The 14,424-nt window shown below is 42.4% G+C and overlaps 1 protein-coding gene across 1 annotated transcript in view; it reads left to right on the top strand.

Moving 5' to 3' along the window:
* LOC132782273 (tubulin-specific chaperone cofactor E-like protein) overlaps positions 1–12,040 on the top strand; it is a 154,653-nt gene extending 142,613 nt beyond the window's left edge. The window contains exons 25-31 of the mRNA XM_060786936.2: positions 1,803–2,005; positions 5,886–6,049; positions 8,199–8,447; positions 8,738–8,900; positions 9,740–9,827; positions 10,171–10,287; positions 11,457–12,040. Coding sequence (XP_060642919.2) covers positions 1,803–2,005; positions 5,886–6,049; positions 8,199–8,447; positions 8,738–8,900; positions 9,740–9,827; positions 10,171–10,287; positions 11,457–11,557 — 1,085 coding nt within the window. The 3' untranslated portion in view covers positions 11,558–12,040. The remainder of the gene's footprint in view (positions 1–1,802; positions 2,006–5,885; positions 6,050–8,198; positions 8,448–8,737; positions 8,901–9,739; positions 9,828–10,170; positions 10,288–11,456) is intronic.
* Positions 12,041–14,424: the final 2,384 nt, after the last annotated feature.

The following is a 14,424-nucleotide window of genomic DNA, read 5'->3' as shown; positions in this document are numbered from 1 at the left end:
TACTGTAGACCAGTGGTTCTCAACGTGTGGGTCCCCAGATGTTTTGGCCTTCAACTCCCAGAAATCCTAACAGCTGGTAACTGGCTGGGATTTCTGGGAATTGTAGGCCAAAACACCTGGGGACCCACACATTGAGAACCACTGTTGTAGACAATTGTCCAATGTCTACTTAAATACAAGTTGAGGATTCAAAATAGCTGGGACCAGGAGTGTTTTAGATTTGGGAAGAATTTTGAACATCTGTAAAATGGCAAGAATTTAAGTATACTTGATGAAAGGGACAGAAGGGAGGGTTCCTCTCTTAATTCCTTTGCAAGAGAAATGCACAGCTGGAGCTACAACTGAAAAGACCCTACTACAATTGCTGGGGATCTTAGAATCATAGAGTTGGAAGAGACCTCGTGGGCCATCCAGGCCAACCCCCTGCGAAGAAGCAGGAAAATCACATTCAAAGCACACCTGAGAAATGACCATCCAGCCTCTGTTTAAAAGCTTCCAAGGAAGGAGCCTCCACCACACTCTGGGGCAGAGAGTTCCACTGCTGAACAGCTCTCACAGTCAGGAGGTTCTTCCTCATGTTCAGATGGAATCTCCTTTCTTGTAGTTTGAAGCCATTGTTCCACGTCCTAGTCTCCAGGGCAGCAGAAAACAAGCTTGCTCCCTCCTCCCTATGACTTCCTCTCACATATTGTATGTATCAATGACGGAAATGGACAGAGATACTCACATGAAGATCTTGAGCTGCAGGAATGTACATATGGAGAAAAGCTTTCCCTCATGAAAGATGGGTGAGGTTCTCAGCTGAAATGCCTTTTTAAAAAGCAGCATGCTTTAGATAACTGAAAGCTAATGGACAACCGATGCAGGATTCTGATAGAACAGGGTCTGAATCCTTACTTTCATTTTTCCTGTTCCAGTTCATCACAGAGCACTTGGGATTCTGGAGTAGGTGAACCTTCAAGACTGTATTCAAGGTGAAGCCAATGTAGAGACTTTTGTGATAAAAACATTATTTCTGCAAGACTGAATTTAGAGAATAACGGACATATCCAGCCAACCAGACCTTGACAAAAAACATTGCTTATGATGATGCCTTCTGTAATCCAAAAAGGAACGAAGCTGCCAAGCTGTACTGCTACACCTTCAGGAGGAGTTTGATCATATCCTCCTCACATTTGCCTTCTTGGCTTCCTTTTTACCAGGATTTGGTTTCAGCTTTAACCATCTAAAGTAGCTGAGATGTTTTCACACAATAACTCCCCATCAGCTCCAGCCAATATGGGCAACAATTTTGTGATGACAGGAGCTTTACTCTGGAATATCTGGAGAGGGACAGTTTTGCTCAATCCTGATCTAAAGGATTTAGCACCATCCATAGAATAAAAATAAATCTGCATGTTACCTGCATAGAGTTGACACTGCACTCTGCCGTTCCAAGCAAATGCACTCAGCACCTGCATATAAACATTAAGCTAGTTTTACAGCAGCTTAGCCACTAATATATGCAAGCAGTCATTCCTAGACACCAGACACTTCCATCTTAATGAATTAAGTTACAATTAATCAGAACTTCCTCAGTCTTGCATGAATAACGGAAAGAGAGAGAAAAAGCAAAGCCATCAGGCCTGGGGCTTTGATTGAAATGAATTGCTAATGTTCACACATTTGACTTGCATGGTTGTGTGGCCATTAATACGGCGAATAGGTTTGGAGCTATTCCCCAACTATTCATTCCAACAACTTCACACAACTACTTCCTTTTCTTTCTTTTTTCTTTCCTGGGACTATGCTGTTTTGTGCAGACACACATGACATCCTGGATGCTGAGGTGACCTGCAAAGCTGCACAGATAGAGGTGTCGATCTCAAAGTGCAAACTGTTCCAGCTGGGCTTCGAAAGAGAAGGGGTGCGCATCAATGACCGCCACTGTCCTGGCATCGAAGGCGAAGATTTCATCTCCTTCCAGATCAATAATACCAAGGGCAATTGTGGGAACATTGTACAGGTCAGAAGAGGGTGTTTTGCTTTTTGTTTTTTAAAGAAATTGGTTAGTATTCTACAGCAGTGATCTAGTTTCTCCTAGCCTTATTCTCCAACCTGATGGATATGTCATTGACCCATGTTCTGATCACCAACCAAATGGACTTCCTCATCTCCATACTGCTGATCCTTGACAAAGTAGGTTGCAGGAAGAGTTACAATCAATGTCACCATTTTGACTAAGTAGTAATCAGTTATAAACAGTTGTTGTTGATTTGTTCAGTCGTTTCCAACTCTTTATGACCTCATGGACCAGCCCACGCCAGAGCTCCCTGTCAGCCATGGTCACCCACAGCTCCTTCAAGGTCAATCCAGTCACTTCAAGGATGCCATCCATCTTGCCCTTGGTCGACCTCTCTTCCTTTCTCCTTTCATTTTCCCCAGCATCATCTCTAAGCTTTCCCGTCTTCTCATTATGTGGCCAAAGTTCTTCTCATTACGTGACCAAAGCATTGTCTAAATTGAATTATAATTTAGGATTAGTGCGATATAGCAGTCTGAACGTTGGGCTACCATTTGGGGAGGTGATGGTTCAAATTTCCCACTCAGTTTTGGAAACCTATGGATGGCTGTCTACTTGTTGTTTATTCCTTCAGTCGCTTCCGACTCTTAATGACCTCATGGACTAGCCAATGCCAGAGCTCCCTGTCAGCCGTCACTACCCCCAGCTCCTTCAAGTCAAGCCAGTCACTTCAAAGATGCCATCCATCCATCTTGTCCTTGGTCAGCCCCTCTTCCTTTTTCCTTCCATTTCCCCCAGCATCATTGTCTTCTCTAAGCTTTCCTTTCTTCTCATGATGTGGCCAAAGTACTTCATCTTTTCCTCTACTATCCTTCCTTCCAATAAGCAGTCGGGGTTTATTTCCTGAAGTATGGACTGGTTGGATCTTCTGGCGGTCCAAGACACTCTCAGAACTTTCCTCCATCACCACAGTTCAAAAGCATCTATGTTCCTTTGCTCAGCCTTCCCTAAGGTCCAGCTGTCACAGTTATAGATGAGTAAATCTAGGGAGCCCCCATTGGGGCATATTTGAATCCAGAGAGCGGTGTGAGCTCCCACTGTTAGCCCCATCTTCTGCCAACCTAGCAGTTCGAAAACATGCAAATGTGAGATCAATAGGTGCCGCTCTGGCAGAAAGGTAACGGCACTCCATGCAGTCATGCCAGCCATAGGACCTCGGAAGTGTCTATGGACAACAGCGGCTCTTCGGCTTAGAAATGGAGATGAGTCCGACACGACTGGACTTAATGTCAGGGGAAAACCTTTACCTTTACCTAAATCTACATTACACTGTTAAGTGTACTTAAAAGTTGAGCACGCTCAATTAAATAGCTGATGTACCATACTAGCACAGGTGTCCATTCAAAGTAGGTCTAAATACCCTTGAAGGCACCAGATCCTGTTTGATCTTGAAAGCTAAATGGGGTCAGCTGTAGTGGATGGGAGACTACCAATGAATACCAGGCGCTATAGGCTGTATTTCAGAGGAAAGGAATGCATGCAAAGTCCAAAAGTAATTTAAAGTCAAATATGGTAGTTTCAGTAGCCAACAATGTGGTGATTCTGATCTGGGTTTTATTCTGAATTCTGTCCATTCAAAAAGTTCATGAGCGGGAACTTCTGTACTATAGAAATTCCTGACATTCAGATTTTGTTGAAAGTGATTTTTGTTATCGAGCAGAGAGGAAACCGACCGAGCTGCAAATACATTAAAACACATAAATGTCCTAGCAATTTTATTATACTGCCCACCACCAGAAAATAACTGAATTACAAAGAAACAAAAAGCCCTGGGATTTTTAGCAATGCTTAGATAAATGTTAAATATACAAATGATGTGAGGTTGCAAAGACAGATGGATAGAAAGCTGAAAGATGGAGATTATTTTTATTACGGGTTTGCAGTAACTTGCACAATGCATTGAAACAAGGTTGGGAATCAGCAAGCTCACAGATTGAATTGTATGTGCCTGTTTGTCACAATTCAGTGCCCAAAAGCCAAGACGGAGTGCCCATTTTTTGAAACATAACCATTACTTTAAAATGCTTTGGGCCAAAGTGATTGGCTTCACTCTCCTTTCAAGGATATTCTTCAAGTTAATTGTAGGTGTACTTCACTTCTATCCAGGCTCCTAAAGTGCACTCGACACAATAGTATAGCTGCTGGTTTCCACTAGTTGTAGCTTCTGAACGCCCTTCAAGGGTTGCTCAACATACAGTGCATTACAGTAATCTAATCATTAAGATCTGGATCTCCATGGCAAGATCCACCTTTCCTAGGAAGGGATGTATCCGGTACATCAGCCGCAGCTAAGCAAATGCACTCCAGGACAAAGCAAACACTTGGCCTTCCAGGGATACTGTGAAGTCTAAGATCACTTCCAAAATGTGAACCCTTGCATCCAGAATATCTTCTAACCGCAATCTAAAATCTGGTTGTCCTGTTTACAAAACAGGGACCACATATTGAGTGGCTCAAGCCTTGGTTAAAGTACTTATTTATAAATCCCCTCTGTTCCTAGACAATAATTTAGGACTTCTATAGCCTCTTTTAGAAGGCCAAATAAAGATAGAGATTATCAGAACTGAGATTAGCATGAGTATGTGCAAAAACCAAGATTATGGCAACAAGAATGGCTGACAATTTATTTTATTTATTTATTTACAGTATTTATATTTCCCTCAACTGGGAAATAGAGAGAGAAAGCGTGGAGGCAGTGACAGACTTTGCATTTCTAGGTGCAAAGATTACTGCAGACGCAGACTGCAGCCAGGAAATCAGGAGACACTTCTTGGGAGGAGAGCAATGTCCAATCTCAATAAAATAGTGAAGAGTAGAGACATCACACTGGCAACCAAGATCCACATAGTTAAAGCAATGGTATTCCTCGTAGTCACCTACGGATGTGAGAGCGGGACCATAGGGAAAGCTGAGCAAAGGAAGATAGATGCTTTTGAACTGTGGTGCTGGAGGAAAGTTCTGAGAGTGCCTTGGACTGTGAGAAGATCCAACCAGTCCATACTTCAGGAAATAAAGCTCGACTGCTCATTGGAGGGAAGGATAGTAGAGGCCAAGATGAAGTACTTTGGCCACATCATGAGGAGACAGGAAAGCTTAGAGAAGACAATGATGCTGGGGAAAATGGAAGGAAAAAGGAAGAGGGGCCGACCATGGGCAAGATGGATGGATGGCATCCTTGAAGTGACTGGCTTGACTCTGAAGGAGCTGGGGGAGGTGACGGCCGACAGGGAGCTCTGGCGTGGGCTGGTCCATGAGGTCACAGAGTCGGAAACGACTGAACGAATGAACAACAACATGTGCAATTAATATATGCAACTCATAAAGACAATTAAGCAGTAAGATGTTTCAATGGCACAGTTGCTTCCGGTATGAGAGAATTGGCTAACTGCAAGGACGTTGCCCAGGGGACCCCCAGATGTTTCACTATGCTGTGAAAGGCATCTCTCATGTCCCCGCATGAGAAGCTGGAGCTGACAGATGGGAGCTCACCCCACTCCCCGGATTTGAATCGCTGACCTCTTGGTCAGCAGTCCTGCTGGCATAATTGTTTAACCCATTGTGCCACCGGGGGCTCCTCTATCAATGAAAAAGATGGACTTTGAGGTCAGACTGGAAGGAAATAAGAAAGGTAGGCTCACAGAAGCATTTCTCAATCATGAGGAACTGGAACTTGAGATTCACTTCATTAACTATTAACTAGCTAAAGCCTTCAGGCTTTGTGTTTTCTTCTTTTAACTGTCTTATCGATCATGTAGAAGCTGCCAGGTCGTTGCCCCATGCTTTTACTTCTAGTGCATTTAACCTTCCCATGCTTTATCCACAGTCCAACAGCACCCACATCATGTACAAAAACACAGTCTGGATTGAAAGTGCAAACAACACGGGCAACATAATCACTCGGGACCGGACCATCAATGTTGAATTCTCCTGCACTTATGAGCTTGACATCAAAATTTCTTTGGATTCTGTGGTGAGGCCCATGCTCAGGTAAGGCAGGCACCTGGCTCAGAGTAGTCATGTGGTGGGTCGAGTGAAGGTGCTTCATCTCATGGATTTAATTTGTGATGGTAGAATATTTTCTCAGGCAAATATCCACAAGACCATGTTGGAACCTGTTTACCCATCAGATTGCATTGGTTTTGTCAAGATCCTAATGTCAACAGTCCCTAGTGCCCAAATTCATGAGAGTATTGGGTTACAGCCTGTGCTGGATGGGTTACACTCCCCCTGAAAGCACAGGTTTGCAGCTTGGGAGTGATCTTGGACTCATTGCTGAGCCTGGAACTTCAGGTTTCAGTGGTGGCCAAGAGAGCTTATGCACAATTAAAGTTTGTGCACCAGTTTATTTATCGTGTCAGGAGCAACCAGACATTTGTATTACATTTTTAACAAAACAAACAAACGGACAAAACACAAAGTTTGCAAACTTGGTAGTTGATTAAATGTCCTTTGATCAGTATCTGGCCCCTTGGAGTGCCTCTGGTGTTGCTATAAGAAGGTCCTCCATTGTGCATGTGGCAGGGCTCAGGTTGCATTGCAGCAGGTGGTCAGTGGTTTGCTCTTCTCCACACTCACGTGTCATGGATTCCACTTTGTGGCCCCATTTCTTAAGGTTGGCTCTGCATCTCGTGGTGCCAGAGCGCAGTCTGTTCAGCGCCTTCCAAGTTGCCCAGTTTTCTGTGTGCCCAAGGGGGAGTCTCTCATTTGGTATCAGCCATTGATTGAGGTTCTGGGTTTGAGCCTGCCACTTTTGGACTCTCGCTTGCTGAGGTGTGCACTAGTTGCACCCGTACCTTGGGAAGCCAGACTTGGCCACCATGGTCCACACTCTTGTTACAACAAGAATAGATTGCTGCAATGCACTCTACGTGGGGTTGCCTTTGAAGACCATTTGGAAGCTTCAAATGGTCCAACGGTCAGTGGTTTCTCACCTGAGCAGCATACATGGAGCACACAACTCCTCTGCTGCACCAGCTCCACTGACTGCCAGTCTGCTACCGAGCACAATTCAAACTGCTGAGCCCTAAACAGTTCTGTCTAAACCACTTTGAGTCCCCCTAGGAGTGAGAAAAGCAGTATATAAATACTGTGACTAAATAAATAAATATTGTCATGTGATGAACTCCAGAACCCCACATGCGCAACCCAATTTATGATCTCCAGCCTTTCTAGTTTCATTGCTTTTGATATATAAAACCCAAGGTTATCTCTTGTGCTTCCACAAATGGAGGCCAACATAGATGTGTGCTTACCCCATGATTTCTCAGTTGGCACAGCTAGAAACAAGCCTGTATTTCCATGCCCTTGAATATGGGAAGCAAGCGACAAGGCTCATATTCCACATGGAAACTCTTGATTCTTGTTGTTGTTCATTCGTTCAGTCGTCTCCGACTCTTCGTGACCTCATGGATCAGCCCACGCCAGAGCTCCCTGTCGGCCGTCACCACCCCCAGCTCCCTCAAGGTCAGTGATTCTTGTATATGAGGATATATTATAAACATTCATATTATTATAAGGGGAGGAAACCCCAACAAAGCTAAGACCATGAAGAAGAAAGATTGAGATAACAGACTTTTCTTTCTGCACAAGAAATGCAATTTTAAAAAAGAATTCTACTTTATCGGTATTTTTGTCCCACTCCCAGTTTAATTAAATGAGCCACGTCCCAATGATCCACCCAACTGATTGTATACACTTGCCTCTTAAACTCAGTAACTTTTGTTGGCCTATTTTATGTTGAATGTGCAAATAGCTACTGGTTTTGTTTCAGTTCACATAAACTTTCTTGTTATTTTATGATGTATATAATACAGATGGATAGACGCAATCAATGAAGCCGCAGTCCTGAGTCTGCATGGCTTGAGAAAGGCTGCTGGCGATAGGGTGAACTAGAGGCCTCTCATTAATTGGGTTGCCATAATTCGAAGTCGAATTGACGGCAGTTAACAACAATAATATTTTACTGCAATCCATTCTGTTAATATATTTGAAGGGCATCATATAAAACCTAAATAAATAAACGCGTAACTCCAGGCAGATTGGGACATACATTTCCCAAACAGTAAAGCTTGCATCTGTGGTTTTTCAATCTGTCTCTTCCAATTATTAAGCATCCGTTCTCTCTCTCCCTCCTTAGTGTAATTAATCTGACGGTGCCTACTCAGGAAGGCAGTTTCACGACCAAGATGGCGCTGTACAAAAACTCTTCCTACAAGCATCCCTACCGACAAGGAGAGGTGGTGTTAACCACCCGCGATATCCTCTACGTTGGTGTTTTTGTCCTTGGGGCAGATTCCACGCACCTCATCTTGATGCTGAACAAATGTTATGCTACACCTTCTAGGGATAGCAATGACAAGCTCAGATACTTCATCATTGAAGAAGGGTGAGTGCTCCTCTTTCTTCTATTTCTCAGTTTCTGGGACTCCAATCCCAAGCTTCTGCCAACCTAGCAGTTCCAAAACATGCAAATGTGAGTAGATCAATAGGTACCGTCCGGCGGGAAGGTAACAGCGCTCCATGAAATCATGCTGGCCACATGACCTTGGAGGTGTCTAAGGACAATGCTGGCTCTTCAGTTTAGAAATGGAGATGAGCACCAACCCCCAGAGTCAGACATGATTGGCCTAATGTCAGGGGAAAACCTTTACCTTTACCAACTTCTCTGTGTTCCAGTTGCCAGAATATAAAGGACAACACCATTGGGATTGAAGAGAATGGTGTTTCGCTAACCTGCCGCTTCCATGTCACCGTTTTCAAGTTCATTGGGGATTACGATGAAGTTCATCTCCACTGTGCAGTTTCGCTCTGCGACTCAGAAAGACACTCGTGCAAAATAGTAGGTGGCATGATCCCCAACCTAGAAAAACTAGGTTTGCCCGGTTGAATGTGAAATAGGGAAGTGATGTCACTAGAGGGGTGCAACTCACACCAGGTGACACCATCAGAGGAGTGATTAGTTAAATTTTCTGGTACAGTAGAGTCTCTCTTAGCCAACATAAACGTGCCGGCAGAATGTTGGATACACAAAAATGTTGGATAATAAGGAGGGATTAAGGGAAAGCCTATAAAACATCAAATTTACAAATTAAGCACCAAAACATAATGTTTTGCAACAACAAATTGATAGAAAAAGCAGTTCAATACACGGTGACATGATGTAGTAATTACTGTATTTACAAATTTTGCACCAAAACATTGCAATGTATTGAGACAGCTGTGGATCCAGGTGGGAGGCAGACTGTGTTGGATAATACAAAACATTGGATGGATAAGCAAGGTTGGATAAGCAAGACTTGACTGTATTACTGATACTTTTCAAAAAGCAGCAACCAATGGCTCAGGAACTAATACCAGTCCAGGGACCATGACTTGCTCTACATCAAACATGGGCAAACTTCAGTCCTTCAGGTGTTTTGGCCTTCAACTCCCACAATTCTTAACAGCCGGTAGGCTGTTAGGAATTATGGGAGTTGAAGTCCAAAACACCTAGAGGGCTGAAGTCTGCCAGTGCTTGCTCTACATCATCCAGAAACTAGCCACTCCTGAAGGCTACTTGGAGAAGTCTGTCACTTCCAATTTCTGAAATGCTGTATCGAAAGAAGCTTCAGTTTTTTCAGTTCGCTTTCTGAAATGCACACACTAAAAAGTTGTATTTTTCTCTTTCATTTTGGTCAGACTTGTCCTCAGAACAACCGGAGGGCCAGTGACTTCTCGAAAGAGCTCAATGAGCAGATCATCTCTGTGGGGCCAATCAGGAGAAAGCGTGAGTACGATATTTTCCCAGCTTTATCTGATATTAGCTATAGAGTCTAGTGTTCTACAAACATAAATTTCCAGTGTTGTATGGGGTTTTTAAAATAGTTTTTTCTCTCACCTGCAAGGTAGCAGAGGAAAGGACAGAGTAGCAAAGATTAAATTTGGTTTGCATTGAACATGGGTTTTCAGCAAAAATGTGTTTAACATGATGTATTTGACATCTTCGTCACCCAACGAGAAGGGTGAAGTCCTTCCCACTAGGAAAAAAATGTTCTTTCTTTATCTCTTCATTTCTCACATTTCATGCTTGGACACAAGTGATACCCAATGATGATCATTTTGTATTTTAGACTTGGACTGGTGTGAAGACAATGGAGGCTGTGAGCAGATTTGCACAAGCCAGGTGGATGGGCCGCTGTGCAGTTGTGTGACAGGGACCTTGCAAGAAGATGGCAAGAGCTGCAGAGGTGACCTAGCAATACATCCCCTTAGGAAGATTTGGAGGGGAGTGGGGGGAACAAATCAAGCCATACTTTTAGTGCATGAATCATGAAGTCTTAAAAAAAAAACCCATGAAACTCATGGGTTCACATAAATCAACAGGCAGCTTAAAGGCACCTACATACAAAATCTAAAAGACCTACAGAAAATTGGAAGTCATGGAGATACCATATAAGGAGGACCATACAACCTTCATTCCTGATGTTTGGGACTGTTGCTGCATGAATTAGATACTGAAGCCTAAACATAATGTATTGCCCTACTGAGATTGCAGTAACCAAACCCAGCAATGAGTAACTATATCAGTGGTTCTCAACCTTCCTAATGCCATGACCCCTAAATACAGTTCCTCATGTTGTGGTGACCCCCACCATAAAATTATTTTTGCTGCTACTTCACAACTGTAATTTTCCTACTGTTATGAATCGTAATGTAAATACCTGGTATGCAGGACATATTTCCATTCAGTGGACGAAATTTGGCACAAATACTCAATAAGCCCAAATTTTAATACTGGTGGGGATGGGGGGTGTCCTTGGTTTGTCATTTGGGAGTTGTAGTTTCTGGGATTTATAGTAAACCAAATCAAAGAACATTCTAAACTCCCTCAAATATTGAATTGGCACACAGAACTCCAGTGACCAACAAAAAATACTGGAAGCATTTGGGGGGTGTTGACCTTGAGTTTTGGAGTTGTAGTTCATCAACATCCAAAGAGTATTGTGGACTCAGAAAATGATGGATCTGGACAAAACTTCTCACAAATACCCAATATGCCCAAATATGAACACTGGTGGAGTTTGGGGGAAATAGACCTTGACATTTGGGAGTTGTAGTTGCTGGGGTTTATAGTTCACCTACAATCAAAGAGCATTCTGAACCCCACCAATAATAGAATTGGGTCAAACTTCCCACACAGAACCCCCATGAACAACAGAAAATACTGTGTTTTCTGGTGGTGTTTGGTGACTCCTCTGACATCCCCCCTTGCAACACCCTTAAGGGTCTTCACCCCCAGGTTGAGAAACACTGAACTTTATCAAGCTTCATACTAAGCTAGCACCAGAATTGCTTATTTGTTTGCTTATAAAGTGCTTTGTGTATTCATTATTTATCTCTTCTTTTTTCTTCCCAGCAATAAATGCTTCAACTGGACTTCAAGCCAGGCCACTTCCATTCATTGTCGTCCAGCTTTTGTTATGGTGTATTCTGTACAAATCAAACCCAGCCTCGTAATTCCCCCATGGCTTTCTATTTAAAGTACTGTAATTTACTCTAACCCTTCTAAGTCCCTGTAGTACAACACATTCGACCCTACCACCCACTCTATTGTAATCACGGCCATCTATGACAACAGTTTTGTCTGTTGCTGCACTGGAGTTGTTGGCCTGTGTGAAATGGTCTTAATAAAGCTTGAAAAAGTCAACAGGGCACCAAACTCTCCGAAACCGTCAGGGATGTGACCAACATGATGTGTAGCAAATACTTGATAGCTTTTCTGCCCCTTGGGTATTCTCTCTTTGTGTTTTCTTTTAGTAGAGTTTCCATTCTCTTGATGTTCAAATTGTTGAAGAACTTTTCACTTGCTTGCTCATTTGATGTTGGAAGAGGGGGGAGAGAAACAATAATGGATGACGGGTTTTCTTGGTAATTCTGGATCTGAAACATAAAAACTGTTCCTGCTTTGAAGGCCTTTCACCTTTGAGATTTAGATTTGGCTCTAGCCATTTGATGGTCATGACTGTTGCTTTCCAAATGACTCATTCCTTCTTAGAAGTTTTGCAATTACACCACAGAACTAAAAGAATCAGTAGGTGGAGAACGCTGTCCTAGAGAAATGCCCCATAGAGTACGTGACATGCCCCATAGAGTACGTGATATGCTGCCATTGTGGCTCTTCACAAGTGTAGCAATTTGTGAGTTTTGGGACAACCTACTTCATCTTGATAGGCTTGACTAAACCACTTTAGGGTTATAAATTGAGTGATGCCCCTAGTGTCCAGGCAAGTTTCTGTTTCAGAAGTCTTCTGGAAACACATTTGTGTATGTTCCGAACTACAGAACTGCTTAAGATGCAACCTATCACACAGTTTTGAAACACTGTGGCCACAATCCACACCACAGGTTAATGTTGGTTTAATAGAGGTTTCCTCTTGGTCATCCCATTAGGAGAACATTTTTAAAGACCTCTAGGACAACACTTTCAATGATCTTCCATTCCCAGGATTCTTTTAATATAGAATCAACAATGGGTGAGATCCTAGTGTTTCCCAACCTTTGGTTCTTCTGATATTTTGGACTTCAACTCCCAGAAATCTCAGCCAGCTTACTATTAGGAATTGTGGGAACTGAAGTCCAAAACACCTGAAAGACTACTGTCCTAGATGACACTGACAGAGTATAAAGCTGCACCCTAGATAATTTGACTTCTCCTTCCCCCTTGTGCTGTTCATATACTGTTCTATCACACAACACCGTAGCTCCAAAACAAGGTAGTACCTTAGTTTTGAAACAAAGAGCAGCAGAGGATATTATGGCAGGTGTAGGTACTGAGTACTTCAATTATTCACAGCGACTGTCCTTATCATGCTACGTTGTTATGGAGCTATGTTCCACTTTAACCACCATGGCAACTTCCTGTGGAATTTTGGATTTTGTAGTTTTGCAAGAATTCCAAATTCCTTAAACTGCAAATCTCTGGATTCCATAGGATATTGCTATAATACTTAAACTGCTGTAAGAGTGTGCATGGGGGATACATTGCCAACTGGACTGTGAGTATGTAAAATTGCAGATATCACCAAACACCATTAGATTAACTCACTTCCAATCGATATAAATAAAAATGTAATGTTCGTTTGCGGGATTAACATAACCAAAAAACACCTGGATGAATTGACACCAAATTTGGACACAATACACCTATCAGGCCAACAAATGACTATCACTCATAAAAACACTGAAAAACACAGCAGAAGATACTTAAAAAGCCAAGCAATAAAAAATACATTACAACACATACGTGAAACCACATAGATACACATATGTACACAAACAAAACACATATAGACAGACTGGGCAACAGCAACGCATGGCAGGGGACAGCTAGTTCTAGCATAAATGTAATATCTGCTCTGAACTGGATTATCTGAGTCCACACTCAGGTAATGTGGGATTTTCTGCCTTGATATTCTGAGATATAGGGCTGTGTGGAAGGGCTCAGAGTTGCACTGAAAGACCTCGAGATTCTCAGACAACTCCATTGTAACATCTGGGAGAAGTACCATAGACCTGCCTGAGGACCTAGCCTATTCCTAAAGAGTCCATTATTCCCATGGGTGTGGATAAGTGAAATTTGTATTCCACTATTATGGAGACTGCACTGTAGTATGACAAGTCACTGAAAAAAGGATTTGCATGGGATAATTTGCAATTATGCCTGCTACCATCCGGTTTGCAGCAAATATGTTTCTCCTGTAGATAGGGCCTTTCTTATATTTCCTGCTGCCTTAATTGTACTCACACACTGCCCTTGAACTCAGCAAATAGCTCACAAGGAAGCTCTGGAGAGCTGGGATATTTTGTTCTTCCTTTTGATCCAATTCTGTCATGACCTTTTATGAAACATCCAGCCAAATAATTTAAACATGGTCCATTCTTAAATAAAAACATTGTGTTCAAATGTTTACGTTTCCTGCTTGTTCTTGCATGGTATGTGGGAATTGAAATAAACACAAAATAGTGGTCAAAATGGACCAGTAGAGTAGAAGATTTTTAATTCAATTTAACTGACGGGGAATATATATAAAATAAATCCCAATGCTGCTCAGCCAAAATTATAATGCTGATAAAAGAAAGAGGAAGTATGGTTGCTGAACTAACTATATATTTAAAGTTAGGAACTGGGAACCACTAAAACTGAGAGACTTAAAATGCTTCTTTAAATGAGTTCTGCTCCCACCATTTCAATATTAATCAAGCTAAGGTAATATTGAGCGTTTGTTCTGTAACACACACAGTGCCACTATATTTTCTTAGAAACTGCTATGAAGCTGACTTTAGTAATGCTTTGACCACAAAGGTATTCACACTGAGGCTGGTAT

The sequence above is a fragment of the Anolis sagrei genome, chromosome 7 (assembly GCF_037176765.1).
Source record: "Anolis sagrei isolate rAnoSag1 chromosome 7, rAnoSag1.mat, whole genome shotgun sequence".
Lineage (NCBI taxonomy): Eukaryota > Metazoa > Chordata > Lepidosauria > Squamata > Dactyloidae > Anolis > Anolis sagrei.
Note: the sequence above shows the minus strand (reverse complement) of the source record. Positions and strands in the feature narration are given on the sequence as shown.